The 16,811-nt window shown below is 39.5% G+C and overlaps 1 protein-coding gene across 1 annotated transcript in view; it reads right to left on the bottom strand.

Annotated features, from left to right (window-relative positions):
• Positions 1–16,811, bottom strand: part of ccdc85ca (coiled-coil domain containing 85C, a) — a 76,421-nt gene that overhangs the window by 1,932 nt on the left and 57,678 nt on the right. Inside the window, exons 5-6 of the mRNA XM_036592982.1 lie at positions 5,119–5,214; positions 2,931–3,029 (exon numbers count right to left, since the gene is read on the bottom strand). Coding sequence (XP_036448875.1) covers positions 2,931–3,029; positions 5,119–5,214 — 195 coding nt within the window. The remainder of the gene's footprint in view (positions 1–2,930; positions 3,030–5,118; positions 5,215–16,811) is intronic.

Raw genomic sequence — 16,811 nt, 5'->3', positions numbered from 1 at the left:
GACATGAAGGCCAAATTCCACTAAAGCTCAGTGAATGTAAAGAGAATAAAGGATCCATTGTGGCCGCATGTCATCTCTGTGATTGTGCCTTTGACAGGCGGAGCGCTCCGAGCGCAGAGTCATCCGTGCGGGAACAGTGTCAGTGTCCAGGTCCCAGACTGCACTGCCTGTCACATGTATGTGCGCGGAAGCCTCTAGCTTTGCTCCATCTCTCCACAGATCAGTGCAGGAGCCCAAAAGACCCGCATTGTTCTCAGCACTGAAGTTATTTTAATTGCTCTGACAACTGTGCCATAAACACCACAGAGCCCCCTTTACTGAGGCTTCTAATTAAAGCTGCGTGAAAAAGTGGGCTTCTTTTGGGAGGGTAATTGAAACAACGTCCTCCATCAAAGCCAAACAAACACGAGGAGAGGGAGCGCAAACCCACAGTCTATCCACCCTAACAGAGCTCACAGTGGGCTGATATATACGACCATTACAGCAATTTTACTGTAACATAATGCTGATTTTTACTTTTAGTGATAGTAAAAGATACTAATATTTTTAATATTTTAATATTCTTGTCGCAGCCTCTATAACTCATAAGATACCTGTATATCGCTGCTGCCGGAACAAAACCTCGTATCTCTATTTTTGTTGTTCTTCAGTTTTTGACATAATTTAAAATGCCTGTTGCTCTTTATATTGTGTGCAAATTTCTTGATGAATGAACCGAAGGACGTGGCCCAAAATTACCTGGACAAAACGTCTGGTTCCATTGACTTACATTAAAAGTAAAGTATGTTTTTTCCTTCTCCTGTAGATTTGAGGTTTTGTTCCAACAGCAGTTTGTTACAAATAGCAATGGTGTAGAAATCTACTGCCTACTCCCAAAATGAGCAAGTGTCCAATACAAAGAGTTCTGTTATTACAACCTGCCCAACACTGGGGGCAGATTAAAACAGTCAGTGGAATAAAAAGAAACAAAAAAACAATTGAGCTACATTTGTACCCTTTATTTGGGTATTTGGGTACACTTATTTAAAACAGGAAAGAAACCAGAAAAACACCACAGTATCTAGTTTCTGATACACTGTACAATTGCACTTATTTATGAAAATCTAGTAACCCTTACTATTTCCCTGCTGTCAGAACAAAACCTCATATCTCCAAAATGGTAACTTTACAGGAGAAGGAAAAAACATACTTTTAATGTAAGTCAATGGAACCAGACGTCTTTCCAAGTAATTGTGGGCCATTTCTTTTGGTCCAATCTAATGTGAAATTTAAACACAATGTAATTATATCAAAAACTGAAAAACAACAAAAATGGAGATACAAGGTTTTGTTCCAAAGTTACTTAAGTAAAGCTAGCTCAGATCAATTAATTTGGGTAAGTTCTAAAGACTGAGGAGTCTTTTGCCTCAAAAAGCTTCCCAGCATTCCTAGCGGTTTTGTTGGTGTCTTTTAATTAACTCAATTTTTGCGTTACAGGATATTCTTCCACTTAAAATTAGGGTTGGATGCATTTTGCATGTTTTTGTTATTCTGAGCATGATGGTGTTTTGTGTTGAGGTCAAGGCAATGAGCCTAAACAGTTTTTTTTGAGTAAAGTGAGGTTATTTGAAGTAATTAAATGAGCTTAATGTAGAGGTTAACCTGGCTAGGCGGATCAAAGTTGACCTAACTCATTCAAGAGTAAGCAGAACATCAAATAGTACAGCACTGTCAGCTCAAGTGAAAGTATTTAAAGAATTACTGGGCAGTTTGAGTAAACTATGCTTGGTGTAGAAGTGTGGATCAATGGAAATGAGAACGTACCTATAACTCATATACAAGGTTATTTAAGTTTGAACCTATTATGTAACTTTACTTAACTGTTTTCAAGGCAATAAGTTTGCACAATTTTTAGGTCAACTAATTTAAGTTTACAGTGTAGGTGAAACTGGGGCGGTACAACTTACCCCATTTTACAACACTCCCTGGTCTCCCCTACTTAGTTAAATGGCATGTATAGCATTTGCTGATGCTCTCAACTTGACTATTGTAATGCTTTGTTCATAGGACTTTCTATAAGGAGAACAAACAGACTACAACTTGTGCAAAATGCAGCAGAATATTAATACAGACTAGAAAACAGGATCATATTAGAGCAGTTTTAGCTTCACTCCACTGGCTGCCTGTCTCTTTTAGAATCGACCATAAAATTTTACTACTAGTTTCTAGATCTCTTTTTGCTGCTTTTTAAATGGAATTATTATTAATACAACCACCTTTTCTGCTATTTATCATTTGTTTATTTTATGTTTGATTATCTTTTTTTTTTTCTTTTTTTTTAATAATTTTTACCCCAATTTTCTCCCCAATTTAGTCGTCTCTAATTCCACCCCGCTAGTTAGGACTCCCCCAATCACACAACGCTATCAACGCTAGGAGGGTGAAAGCTTTTTTTTTGTTCCCCAGTTGTTTTTAGTTTGTATTGTAAAGCACTTTGAGATGCACTTGTAACATATGAAAGGCGCTATATAAACATTATTATTATTATTATTATTATTATTATTATTATTATTATTATTGTTCAAATAATTTGGGCATAGCAGTCTGAAACGAAACTAAATAAACATTAAAGCCACCATTCCACTTCAAACAAAAAACAACACTTAGAAGCAATGTAATGTCTTTTTGGTCAAAATAACACAGTAGTTTAATTTTATACGGTGCATGGTCAACAGATCTCCTAACCACTGTGTCGACTGTTATGAAACCTCCCCTGTCTGTGATTGGTCCACTGCACAAAGTGTGATTCTAGGGGCGCTGAAACACAGTTTTCTTTCTAAGCATACGTACGGCAGCTTGTTTAATTTTGTTTATTTCTTTCATTGTTTGAAGCTTACATCACTTCACTGTGGTTTTAGTAATACCTAAACTGAAGACACAAGCACACTTACATTACACATCTCCCTGACGATGGCTTTCTCCTTCTCACTGAGATCCTCCTCGTAGTCTTCAGGAATCTGTCTATCCAGGTTCTCATGGACCTCCAACACCTACAGCATGGAAAAAAAGAACAACATAACATCAGGGGGGTCATGGGACTCCATCACTGGACTGTTTGTTCTCATCAGCAGGGCAGAAGAGGACTAATGATTGTTGCAGGGTTACATTCGTTCATCATCCCTCTTTTATCTCATGAGCCCCTCCAGCACAAAAACGCACCTCTAAATGTTGAACATCCAGTTCACTAACACAGAACACTGAGGCACAGCTTCTGATGAATGTGCATGCGACATGCAGACTGATATGATTACCATTTCTCAATTATTTCTCAAACATTTCTCAAATTCAAACAGCAGAAACTCACACACTGCAAGTAAAATTATCTTAAATATAGTCAATAAAGGTAATATTTCTCCTGTTGAGCTCATTGTAAGCTTAACTTAAGATTATTTACCCTATTTCTAAACATTATTTCATGTTTTCAGTAAGTTTTAAGTAATTTAGTTAGGTAAAATTATCTCACAATGTTGGCAGATAATTTTACTTGTTTTAAGAAATGTGCTTGAAACCAGCAAAATTATCTGCCAGTATAGTGAGATCATTTTACTTGATAAAATTACCAAAAAACAAGTAATGTCTAGAAATAAGATTATATATATCTATCTATCTATCTATCTATCTATCTATCTATCTATCTCGAGTAGATTTGAGATAATTTCACTTGACAAGATACCATTTTTTGCAGTGCAGTGTGAATGAGGGGGGACATATTTCAGAGCTGTAAGAATGGATAAAACGTTCTATAAGTACGTGAATGGGGGGGGGGGCATTCTAACATGAAGGAGGGAGAATATACATTTATCAATATATTTATGACATTTGGCAGATGCTCTTATCCAGAGCGACTTACAATTTGATCATTTTACACAGGTAGGTAACGGTAGTGTTAGGAGTCTTGCCCAAGGACTCTTATTGGTATAGTGTAGGGTCCTTGCCCAGGTGGGGATTGAACCCCAGTCAACAGCAAAGAAGGCAGAGGCCACTATGCTATACCAACCACACTACGCTATATCAACCAATTCTATTCTTCTATTTTCTATTCTACACTATACCAGCCTATTCCTATACCTATTCTTGAACAGTGTGAACAGTGGATATTCTAACTATGTGAATGAGGGAGCGAATTTTAGAAGAGTGTAAATGGAGGTAGACGTTCTAGAAGAGTATGAATGTGGATGGATATTCTAGATAAAGGGTGTCAAACTCAACCACTAAAAGAGACATATTAAAAAATCTCAACAAATCTGTGGGCCAAACAACGCTTTTGTTTTTATTTCATTTTCAATTAATCTTCTGCTGTAACCCAAACTGGCCACTGTTTCTTCAAAATACACAAAAACGTCAGCAGTAAAATACAGACACTTGTAGTAAACCTTGAAATATTACATGAATATTTGAAATATTTAATATTTAAATGTCCCGAGGAGCTCAGTCTGTTAAACCTATCAATTTGCTTGAACTGGACACCTGACATCCTTTCTTTGCTGCAAGTTTATGAAGACTTGGGCTGAATTTCTGAGCTGCTGAGCTACATTAGGTGTAAATGAAGTTAGTGTGTTTGGTGATATGACTGGTGTGGAACTGTGTAGAACTGAGGTATAACTGCTGTCCCATAGACTGCTGTTGGGGTAGGAGAGTCAGAGCACATATTACGTTGCAGTGCATGCTGGGGACTGTAGTGCAGCGCACTGTGAAACAGGCTAATATTAATAGAAAATTACAATTCTTTTGCAGGCCAGACAGGTTTGTGTCGCAGGCCTGATTTGGCCCACGGGCCTTGTGTTTGACACATGGGTTCTAGAATGATGAAAATGGGGAGAACATTCCAGAACAGTGTGCGTGGTAGAGGACATTTTAGAACAGTGTGGAGGGGAGGATGTTCTAGAGGAGTGTGAATAGAGGTGGGCATTCTAGAACGATGTGAACGTGGAGGACGTTCTAATACAATGTAAATGAGATTTCATGAGACATTATTGGTGGGATTTCTGTCAATGCAAACAAAGAACCGCAGAACCAAATGTAACGTTTTTGTGGTGCTTATGAATCAACCACTGTTGAGACTATAACAAATAGCTGTACCTTCATGGCATGAACCACAGCCTCAGGTTTCTGAGCCGATGGCAGGTAGCTGGTGATGGGGGACGGCAAATCTCCACTGGGGAGCCGGGCGGAACCCTGTGGAGGAAAAACTCACGTTGAGTGTTGAATCATCGCACAAAACAAATAAACTCAAATCATTCATCAGTCGCTAAGGAGACAGCTTAAGTTACAGTGATTTCAGAAGCAGACGTGTAAGTTGTTGGAACAGGTTGGGCCTGTTTTTCGGGGTTAACCCAGGCACAACATGGGTTAAATCATCTCATTAGGACTCATCTCTGCTAGTGTCCCCCCCGTGGGTACGGAGCGCAGAGTGCATCAACAAAGAGCTCTTTGAATGGGCACGGCCTCGCGCAGCCCTGTTTAGACACAGCCCTTTGAGTTCCAGTCTAGCGTTAAATCCACAACAATTGAGCCGGCATTCCAGCAGTGGGGCCGGGAGCAGAGCGCCGAGCGAGAGGAGCAGCCGCTCACACTCGGCCTGCGCTGCTCATTTCCAGCTACCAGTGGGATCACTGTGGGCTGGGCCTGAGCGCATCACATCCAGTACTGATCAGGGTGTAACAATACATCGATTCTGCTTGATGCATTAATTCTTATAAAGGTACATGGTGTTATGAATTTACTGCACGTATATCAATCTGTACCATGAAACTTTTTTCATAGCAGTTTTTTTCTGTTTTCTGAGGTCAAAGCTGACATATGCTTATTACTTTTAATTGAATTATACCACCAAAAAGTGAGTGATATATCCAAATATATCATCATGATGCTTGAAGACATTTCATAATGTACAATATGTTTCATTTCATTTGCGAACAAATTCAAATAGACAAAATGCAGCAGCAAAACAACAGTGCCACATTCACACAGTGAGTTCAAGCTTAATCTTTGTCTAATAAAAGACAAACTAAATAAATAATAATTCAAAAACATAATCAGTAAATGTTGTTGTTGTAGTACATTTTTATTTTTAATTTGGCCACAGAACTGTAATCAAGTAAAATCAACTAGCTTTGCTGCCCGAGACCGTTTTGTCTGACGTCTTGAAACCTGATGCTGTGGTCTGACGATGTCCTAATAAAGGTACACTATAGCATAGGTGGCCACAGCATTGTACAAGCTTAATATCTGCCTGCCGCAACCAAACACTGTGACCTCAGTAAGCCCTTCCTGTTTACTGCAGTAACACCATTAACTGTCACAGGACACAGGTCAAAACTAGTATACTTAATAGTATAATTACTATATGTTGTTTCCAGGCTCTGACTAATCGGTCTAATCTGGCCTGTTTATGAAACGTGCTGTTGTTCTAGGATTACTGATAAAATCCATGAAAAAAATGAATTGTGACCTAATTTATCATGATAATGATAACATAATCTCACATTGCCCACCTCTAATCACATCAAATCCATACCATAGTACCATCTGAAGTGTCTACATAATTGTTGCCAAAATCATAGTGTAAGATGGTAAAGCCTAACGTTTACTGCTAGATCTGGTATGGGTCCACACCGGCTCACAGGCTATGGTCAGAATGAACTGCACAGGGTAGAGATGCAACGATCATGAATTTTTATGGCCAGTACCAATTTGTCTGCAGCCAAATTGGCCAATAGCAGATTTTTTGGGTGATTTTTATTAGCCTCATTTTTTTTTTAATACGAGGTTTACAGTGTGAGCACATAAAAAAAGACCAGCACATTTCCAGAACTTTCTATTAGCCAAACTCGCAATATAAACAACATTATTTGCTCTTTACTTGCTCAAACTGGTATTTAATTGTTTTTTCAGTTTTAAATCAGTTGCCTATTTAGATAACATGAAAAAAGCACTACATCAAAAGTAAGAGGTACTGACCTCGCTCATGTTATTCATGCCACAAAATTGCGACTGGTCTGTCAAAATAAAAACAATACATTTGCCAGTTGCTAATTTCATGTTTTAAGCAAAAAATCTACCGATTCACAAAATAGCTGAATCCAACTGTGCATCCACAGAAGAGGGGCCAGTCCCATGACACAAGGCCCTCTCAGTGGGCCATAATTGTCAAACCGCGGTCAAAAACAAGGAAAAAAGCACCTCTAAGATCATGCTAGTTTCTGCTAGCATCCTCATGGGATTCTAGTAGTTAGTGCTAAGCTAACAGCGATTCACATGAACGTTTTTGGCCATTTTGGGATTAAACACTGACATTTAAAGTTTTTAAAAGACAATCCATGTTTTATTGGAATCTTATAGTAGATTACCTTGTAGCAGTTCAGTAAAGAGCCCTGGTATAGAGCTGAAGCTGTTTTCTTTTCTAACAACTGACAAACACATTGGCCAGGCTACCGCTCATGCTCACAGTCAGTTATGTATCTAGGCCTAAAGTGAAGATTTTTCTCACAAAATCGTTCCTGCCCACTGGACATCTAAACATCATTGGTTGATTCCATTGTCACTGCTCAGAAATGAGTGCTGTGTCGGCGCTGTACTGTCCTGTCTGTTTACCGTGTCTAACGTCTGTTTTATTTATCGTATTGTATTGTTTGCAGTCTAATTCTTTTTGCACACTTATGTCTGCACGTTGCACTTTGTACTGTCTATTTTGTTTCAAGTTGCACCATGTTCCTTGGACTTTGTACTTGTACATAGATGGCATGACAATAAAAGCCTCTTGACTTGACTTGACTTGAGCCATAATAGTGGTTAATCTTAGGACTTCAGTCCAGCTCCTGAAGTCCTTACCAATCGGAGAGCTTGCTTGGCTGTATCTACCTAGATACCACAGAGAAAAGAAATCCTTACTGCATAATTTTTTGCTGCCTGTTTCAGATTTGACTCCTCGCATGATGATTATATGATATAAAAACGAACTATAAATTACAAATATGTAGTTTATTCTTTATTTTCCAGAAATCATTAGGCCTCTGAGTGGAGGCCATACATCACATTAACAACCTACTTAAATTTATTGTCACACCAAAAAGAGAATTATGCACTTTCTTATTATGTAATTTTACCAGCATTATGCATATTTTCAATGCAAATTCCAAGCAAGGTATATTAGTATGTTATTATCATTGTGACCATCCCACTGAAATCCCTAGGAAACGAGTGTGAGAGCATGTTTCAGTGACATTACACAAATACATGCTGATGGAGAGACGAGGAAGCAATCAAACCCATGTTGCTGTGCCCATTTCTGGAGCCCTGCCACAGTGAACATCTGTGTGATCGGCTCAGAGGGGGCCCCTAATTACACAACATTAGTCTTCTATGAGCTGTTGGCCAGCTAAAATCCTCTGGGAACAGCATCCTCCCCTTGATCCTGTGGGCTACCTGCAGCCTAGCAAGCAGCAGGACATTACCATCTTCGTCCCCGCACCACTGTAGCAGGGGATTACCATCATTCTGCCTGGACTGGATCCTAATCATTCATTTGAGGAGCATCTGAAAGCCTCCATTTACTTTGGACAGCCTCCCAGCCAGGCTTGACTTTAGAGGCGTGAAGCCCCTGATGATGCGCTAAGCGGCCCAAAGCCGCTCGAATGCTGGCTAGCGAGATGCTAGCCCACACAGCTGAGAACACAGGCTTAGGGGCTGAGCGTGGGTAAAGCTTCGAAAAAACAAACAGACCGAAGACAACTGGGCAGTTCTTAGAGTGCCAGACAAACTCAGAAGAGCTTGACCTCAGGCCACCCTCTGCCTTCGACAGGCTTATAGAGCAATAAAAAAGCCATCAGAGGCTATTACCCACCGTTAAGAAAGACAAAAAGGCCCTACACAATAAATCCATTAAGACTGACTAAGCCTCATAGGCAATAAATAAAAATTTCCTGCCGTCAACCAAATACTTGGTCTGCCTCGAGAGGATGATAGAGGAGGCGATGGATGGATACAGATACCACAGATACAGAGAGTGATGGGAGAAACGAGCGAGACAATCACATATTTGGCTTCATGTATAGGATTCGGGTCAGTCCAATCAAAATGACTTGTCCCTCTGCTGCTTTGACATGTTTTATTCTTGTGTAGAACTCACAAAGCACTGAAAGTAAGACTTTAAAACTGAGAACGGCATTTATTGTTTGACATTTTCTGCCAATACACCCCCTTTTCTCAGCTGAGGTTTCATTTTTAAGGATGAATTTTAAACAACATCTGAATGGCCAATGACATCAGTTGATACTGATGACCCATGATTTTTGCCAATCCGATTAAATACATTCTGATTATAGATTAAGACTAAGGTGTTTATGCTCACTCTACTCAACAATCTGACGTAAAAACTCAATTTACATGCTCACTACAGGTAATCCAATCCACAAATACGCACGTGTAGAGAACCACTTAGTGTAGACGTTACCATGACAATGTGCATCACGTGAGTCCGGTCAGAGTGAGATGAGCAGCAGTGAGCAGTGCTTGTGTTTTCAGTCGCTTTAAAATGACGCCAGACTCAGGAAAACGTCCTTCACATGTCCTTATTAAAGAAGGCCGAGAGGAAGACGTCGTGTTCTGAGACACATAAGCTGGACGTCCGTCCCACCGCCGTCTTTTACAGCTCAAAGCATAAACTTCGTCTCCTCTGCAGACCAGTTTCTGCTCCCGCCATGTTGAACATTATAAACTTGCACTATGACATGAACAAACATGCGCAGAACATACTTAAATATTCCAATTGGGAACGTAATCAGATACAGGCGTTTACACGGATATTATTCTTCTACTTATTGCTTATTTACAGGATTATCCAGCTCATTCAATTGGATAGAAATTGTATTCCGAATGGCCTCAATCGGACTAGTCTAGCCCGACGGAGGTGTATGCATGGGTGAATTGTAGTCCGATTGAGCTATTAGTCGGACTATTAACAAATTATTAAGCTGCAAGTAAACGTGGCTAATCTGTGGCATCATTCAACCTTACAGTCTCCTGACGATGGTGAAACCCAATATAAAGCACCCCTTCTACAACCTGACAGCAATACATGCCGAATTGGTAAATGTTAATACAAAATAGATACCAAAAACATGGAAAATGTATTGAGACCTTAAGCATAACATGTTATAACACAAAACACTATGAAAAATAAGAAAAATACAAGACGTTTTGTGTAACTCCACCCCCAGAGCTACAATTTTTACATTATTTAAAACTGTAGTTTTCTGTTGTTTATTTGAGTTTAGGAAACATGACTGCTAACAACTGACAATCACATCAGACACTATTTAACTAAAACTAGTATAAAGTATAAAATATAAATATAAAATGATGTGGGCTGATTATCAGAATTTTTATTACTTAAAATCCCGTCACAAAATTTTCACATCAGTTGTGCCCCAATTCAGACTGCAGACAGCATGGACAAGTTCATACAATCAACCAGAGGATGTGAAAAGAGGCTTACAAATTCATCTCTAAGCTCTAATTACAAATCTGTCATCTATGTAATCTACAGAGTCATGAGTCATAAGCATAACGCTGTGTTACACCCATCAGCATCCTCAGCTCTAACGCCACATTAGATTAGAGGCTGAACTACACAAAAAAAAAAGTGTTAAATTAACTATACAGGCAGACGTGAACTGCACAGACAGGTAAATTCACTCCAGAAGTGTCACATTTGATTCAGTTTAAATTAGACTTAATCCATAGCAGTGTTGACTTTAGTCCACAGACTGTTAACATGAAAAAGAGCACTGACATTCAGCAGAGCTGAGGAATCGAGTCACAAGTCATCACATATCACAATGACTTGAGATATGATTTGACTTGCAGGTCTGTGAGCGCTTCATTATACTTGGAAAGTGATGACTTGTTGACATCTTAAAAACAGGAAACGTTTGTTGAACTCAAAAGATGTAAATGTATTATAATATAACAAAACCTAAGGACTAATAACTGCGTTTGCCAACAGCTGCTACAACTGAATCCCTATCAGAGCTGGATTAGTTGGACCAGACGTGGTCCTAAAATTTAAGTGATTTTTTTAAAATCCAGTATGAATCTGCATTGTGTACTTTTATAGTCTCACATTAATAACTGTAGAGTGATTTTAATCCAGTATGAATCTGCAGTGTGTGTAGTTTTACAGTCTGACAGTAATAATTGTGGAGTGATTTTAATCCAGTATGAATCTGCAGTGTGTGTAGTTTTACAGTCTCACGGTAATAATTGTGGAGCGATTTTAATCCAGTATGAATCTGCAGTGTATGTAGTTTCTACAGTCTGACAATAATAGTTGTGGAGCAACTTTAATCCGGTATAAATGTAGTTTTTACAGTGACAGTAATAATTGTACAGTTAACCGCCTACTCAGTAACAGTAGTCCTGCTCAAATCCACGGAAAAGACACAGCCATGCTGTCGGGTTGTTACTGTGATTAAGAGAGTCTCATGGCACCATGCTGGCGTGAACATCCAGGCTACGACCCTCCAATGCAGGCTGTCAGAATTTGTGGAAATCACACAGATATTTATCCTGAACCCCCAGTCCAGTCAAACTGGTCAAATGAATCCAGCTCCAGTGGTGCTTCAGCGGCAAAGAGAAGGATTTTCTAACTTTCCTGAGTGAATCCCAGAAGAGTAAGGATCAGCATGAGGTCAGCGTGTTTGTGTTTGTTCTTCTCCGATACTCTTGTTCCTCAGGTAACCCCAACAACCGCCCCGCCTCACCCGCAGCCCTGATTACTGTTTCAGCAGCACGCCCCCTGCATTATTTAGAGCTATCATCATCCCACTGTGTTTGAAGTGAAAGTTCAAAGCCATGCTAATGAAGCACTGAGCACAGAGACAGGGTCTCTTCTGTCTCTCTGCACAGCACATTCTCGGAAAAAAAGACAAAAAAACAAAAAAAAGAAACAGGAGTTTAAAATAAGCCCTGTCGTCTCTCTGGATGAAACCCGCGGCACACTCTAATTGATTTCTCCTTCCTGTGGAAGCTGCCCGGCATACAGAAAGTGGGCCGAGCATGCAGTTTTAGTCTGTCACGGCCCATGAGCACTGTGATTAGCTAAAGCGGGGGCTTCGCCATCCTCAGGGCTGCTCATGACCTTTTCTGAGGAGAGGAGGCGGAGGAGAAAGATCGCTACCTCAGGGAGTGCGAGAGCAAAACAGCGAGAGAGAAAGAGAGAGAAAGAGACAGAAATTAAGTGGGCGGTGATGAAGAAGAGAGGAAGAAGAACATTCTCTAAATGCAGACGTGCTCACTTAAAGGAACGCTCGGCGTTTTTCAATTTAATCTCTACCTGCTGCATCTGTATCACAGCACTGAATACCATGTACATCATCATTTTGATACGTTTCTATGGCTCAGAACACACTGGGGCCAACGGGCACTTTCTGAATTATGTATATAAATGTAATGCTATTTTAAAACGATAACTATTCCATACGTGAGCAGTCGGGTTTCGACTTTTTCGGACGTCATTTCACAAATATGTCTCGGGTTCAGATTTCTTGCTGGGTTTCTCACAGCCTGCCTCACAGATTTCACCCTGCATTTCTCCATGCTTTAGTTTCTCTCCTTGCTCTACACTTCACTACTTTCACTTATGTAATTTGGCACACTGGTATCACCCCCTTTCACGAGAAAACGGGACATAAACAGTGAATCAGTTTGGGAAGTGCAGTTTAGTTAAGCGCAAAAAGGACTTCTAATTTGTTAGGCCAATGATATTTTATGTTATATACATACTGAACATGTTCTATGTGCAGAAATTCAGTTTTAGTATTAAACAGTACATCTCGCCATATTAGCACCACACAGCGTGACAACAGTGCAGTATGGAAAGTCTATCCAGGCCTGAAACTGTTTGAGATGCTGTTCAAAAGCATTATCTGACGAAAACATTTCTTAAAGCAGGATCAAAAGATTATAGTGTATTATTCTCTATTATTATTTTATTTCATTGTTCTGTGATCTAATGACAGCTTATTGTCACTACATGGTAACCAGTGCTATCCTGTGCACTTTGGGTGATGGTTCTGGTCAGTTCCAGACAGCATTTTGCTATACTTGGGTCAGCTTTGGGCCTTAAAACATGATGATGTGGCTCAGGTTGGGTGTGGATTCTAAACACGATAGTGTGTGTCAGTTCAAGTCAAGCTCGGACAGAATGTTTCTCAACTTGTATACGGGTTCGAATAAAAATTTCAGGCCTGATTAAAGCTCCAATATGGGCGTTAGGATGAGACAGAGAGAGAGAAAGTCTTACCAAATGAAGTTTTATCCAAATTCCAAATACAGTGACACAGTTAAAGAGCAAATCTGGTTACTTTCACTTTTCCTAAGGTTGTGTGGTATCCATGGTGATCAGGTGGCACTTGTGAAGCCTCCATCTGCACAGATTATAACAGATTTCCAGAGGGCAGAATTTAAGTCCCATTTCAGTCCCAGGGCAGCTCTTTCATTTAAGCAATTAAGCACTGCTTATGAATAAAATTGGGAAAAGACATCAAAACTTAATTTATTTCATGATCGTAACACATTTATAACATTTTTCTCTATATATATTTGATGGGTCTAATGACTTCCCACACACTTCACATATTTTGTCATTACTATAGTGCTTAATAGCCACCGGCCACCAATGGAAAGAGAGAATAACACCTAAGTGTAGCATTTAAATGAACACTAATCTAGCATTTATGGAAATGTCTTGAATTGCATTTGTACTGTGTCTTAATTCTGTATTTTGTATCTTTCTTTAAAGGTATCAGCACTGACTCTTATTTCTGGCCATGTCTTAGCTCAAGTCTGGACTCTACTGGACTAATTGTACCCTAACCCTATGTGCGCTACCTAAAAAATGTCCCTGAATTGACAGTTAAGCTCTTTTTTAAGGAGCTCTGGATAAAAGTTTCTAGCATATATGCCAGCATAAATGTAAGTGTTACACAAAAATTGTGTTTCACATCTTTAATGACTTTTAGTGAGGAAATTCAACAACTGCCCACTGGCTTCTATCATAAGCATGTTTAGTTTTCCGTTCTTTTCGAAGTACAACAAAAAGAGTCAAATTTATTGTCAGTGTTAATCAAATATTAGGATAAAAAGCACTGAAGTATTCCTTTAATGCATCCTTTCATTGATACATCCAGCAGTGGAGCAGCAGATGCAGGCGGTAAGCAGTGAGAACCGGGCAGAGAGGGGCTGCTACGCTGGCTCAGCTAAGCACGAGAAGCTAAATAAACACAGAGCAATGCAAAGTCTCATATGAAGCCCAGTCATACAGGCCTATTTTATTGCCCTGTGTTATTGCTGAAGTCTGAGAGATGTTTACACAGTGGTTCAGGTTATTGTCTCCCACTTCCAGAGGACCAGCAAGTATGTGTTGGGTTTGGACTGTCAAAATCGCTGAGTTTGAAGAAGCGGAATTCATGCTACAATAAAAGAGCGTGACTTCAAAAGCATTCAGTATGAGCCCTTTAAACCAGCTTGCCTCTGAGGTAAAGCAAGGCGAGAAATGAAAACCTGCTGCTGTGAATATAAAAGTATTCACATGAACTTTGAAATATGTTGGACGACAGACTTTCACGGTCTGAATTAATTTGAGAAACGTTTTTTCTCAGGTCATTTCTAGGTTAGCAGGAATCCTTTAAGCACTATAGTGAGACAGTATGTCTCCTGCAGGGATCACAGCGCAACACAACCCCCTACAAGCATGCAGGAAATCATCTCAAAAGCCACACGGCTCTCCTCTGTATTTTCTCCCTTTTTTTTCAGAGACATTTTAAATAAACAGCTCTGGTGGCTGATGTGAGAGATCTTCCAGAACAAACCATCACTAAAGTTTTTTTTGGAGAAAAAGCTGGATACTTTACTGCTTAATTCTTTTTTCTCTGTTTCATATATATATATATATATATATATATATATATATATATATATATACACACATACATACATACATACATACATCATCTAAACCACTTATCCTTCTGGGTCGCGGTGGGGTGCTGGAGCCTATCCCAGCTGTCATTGGGCGGAAGGCAGGATACACCCTGGACAGGTCGCCAGTCCATCGCAGGGCATATATATATATATATATATATATATATATGTGTGTGTCACCAGTGATTAATGATTAACATTACTCATTTATTGCATTTTCCTGTTTTTTTTTAGTTTGACTTACTCCATCTGTAGTAGTGCAGGCTGAAGCCGTTTTCGTTCAAATACAGCTTTTAAAGTGGTACCTTCAGCAGACTGCACAGACCGCACCCGCAGGAGATCCATGAATAAATCAACAAGCATCAAACTAACAAAAGCAACAGCAAAGTGGAGCTCCAGTTCTCCTGGAGATCCTGCACTGTAACAAGAATCCACAAGCTGTATGAATGAGAGTGAGAGGCTACAATACAAATCAATACAAAAGGAGCTTATTTATCTATTTATCAGAGACAATGCACATTAAGCCGGGGTTGCGCTACACGACTTTTCCTCCGATTTTAGCCCCGGTTCTCAGTCTGGCTAAATCTGTGCTGGTCGGCTCTAGTCTGCAGATTTTTGGGTCAGTCGGAGTCGACAGTTGGAGAGAGAAATCAAGTGGTGTTTGAAAGGTGCAGACTCAGATTTTTGGCCTCCTGATCACATTTCAGACCAGTCAGAGTTTATCAAATATGACTCTGAGTGTAATCTAGTGTAAACTGATCAATGACTCAATCTGAATGACTCCTGCAACAACCAATGAAAACGAGAGCACGAGAAAAGAAAATACAGCAAGCAAACAAAGAAAAGTCTCTCACGTGTGGAGCGAAAGCTTTTTAATGAGCTGAGCACAACTGAGTTTATGCGTGTTTAAAACTCCACACTGATCACATTTTTAAATCCATGACTCTCACTTAAACATGTTTACCTGCTGCTTCTTTACTGTGTCAGTGCAAACAGCAGAGAAAACATCAGCAGCAGCTTCATGTGTGTTTATTTGGGTCTCCTAGTAACGGGAGAACGCAAGAGTTTGCGCAAGTTTGCGCGAGTTCAGTGAGGTCCGTTCAGTTCAGCAACAGCTTAAAAGTTGTGTAGTGTGTGATCCCCAATATTTCAGTCGCCCAAAAAAATCTGCAAAACACAGTCGTATAGTGTGAGATGCCCAGGCTTTTTATAATCTGTTAAGACCTTAAAAGTTATGCAGTGTAGCCCAAAGCTTTAATCAACACTAAGTAAATGTGCCAGTGCGTAAATGTCTTATGAGCAAATAAGGCAAATGCTTGATTAACTACACAAAATAAAGTGATTGATCAGGATGAATTATCTTAATAGCAATATACTGTCAAAAGTTTTATTTGTCTTATGTATTTTGATATTTTGATTTCATATTCTGTGTATGGTGGTTGCCCTGCGATGGACTGGCGACCTGTCCAGGGTGTATCCTGCCTTCCGCCCAATGACAGCTGGGATAGGCTCCAGCACCCCACCGCGACCCAGAAGGATAAGCGGTTTAGATGATGTATGTATGTATGTATGTATGTATGTGTATGGTGGTCTTGAGCTTGTATATGGTGTTTTTAATTTGGAAATAGATATTATTATTATTATTATTATTATTATCACTAAAACATTTAACTTGTTACAAATTCCTGGTTTCCCCCAGTGAAACACTGTTTCAAATGTGTCAAACTGATAAATCGTTTAAGACTTGACAGCAATTGAAGTTTAATGCTGTGGTAGATTAAGAGGTCAGG

This window comes from Colossoma macropomum, unplaced genomic scaffold, assembly GCF_904425465.1.
Source record: "Colossoma macropomum unplaced genomic scaffold, Colossoma_macropomum, whole genome shotgun sequence".
NCBI classification, from domain to species: Eukaryota; Metazoa; Chordata; class Actinopteri; order Characiformes; family Serrasalmidae; genus Colossoma; species Colossoma macropomum.
Note: the sequence above shows the minus strand (reverse complement) of the source record. Positions and strands in the feature narration are given on the sequence as shown.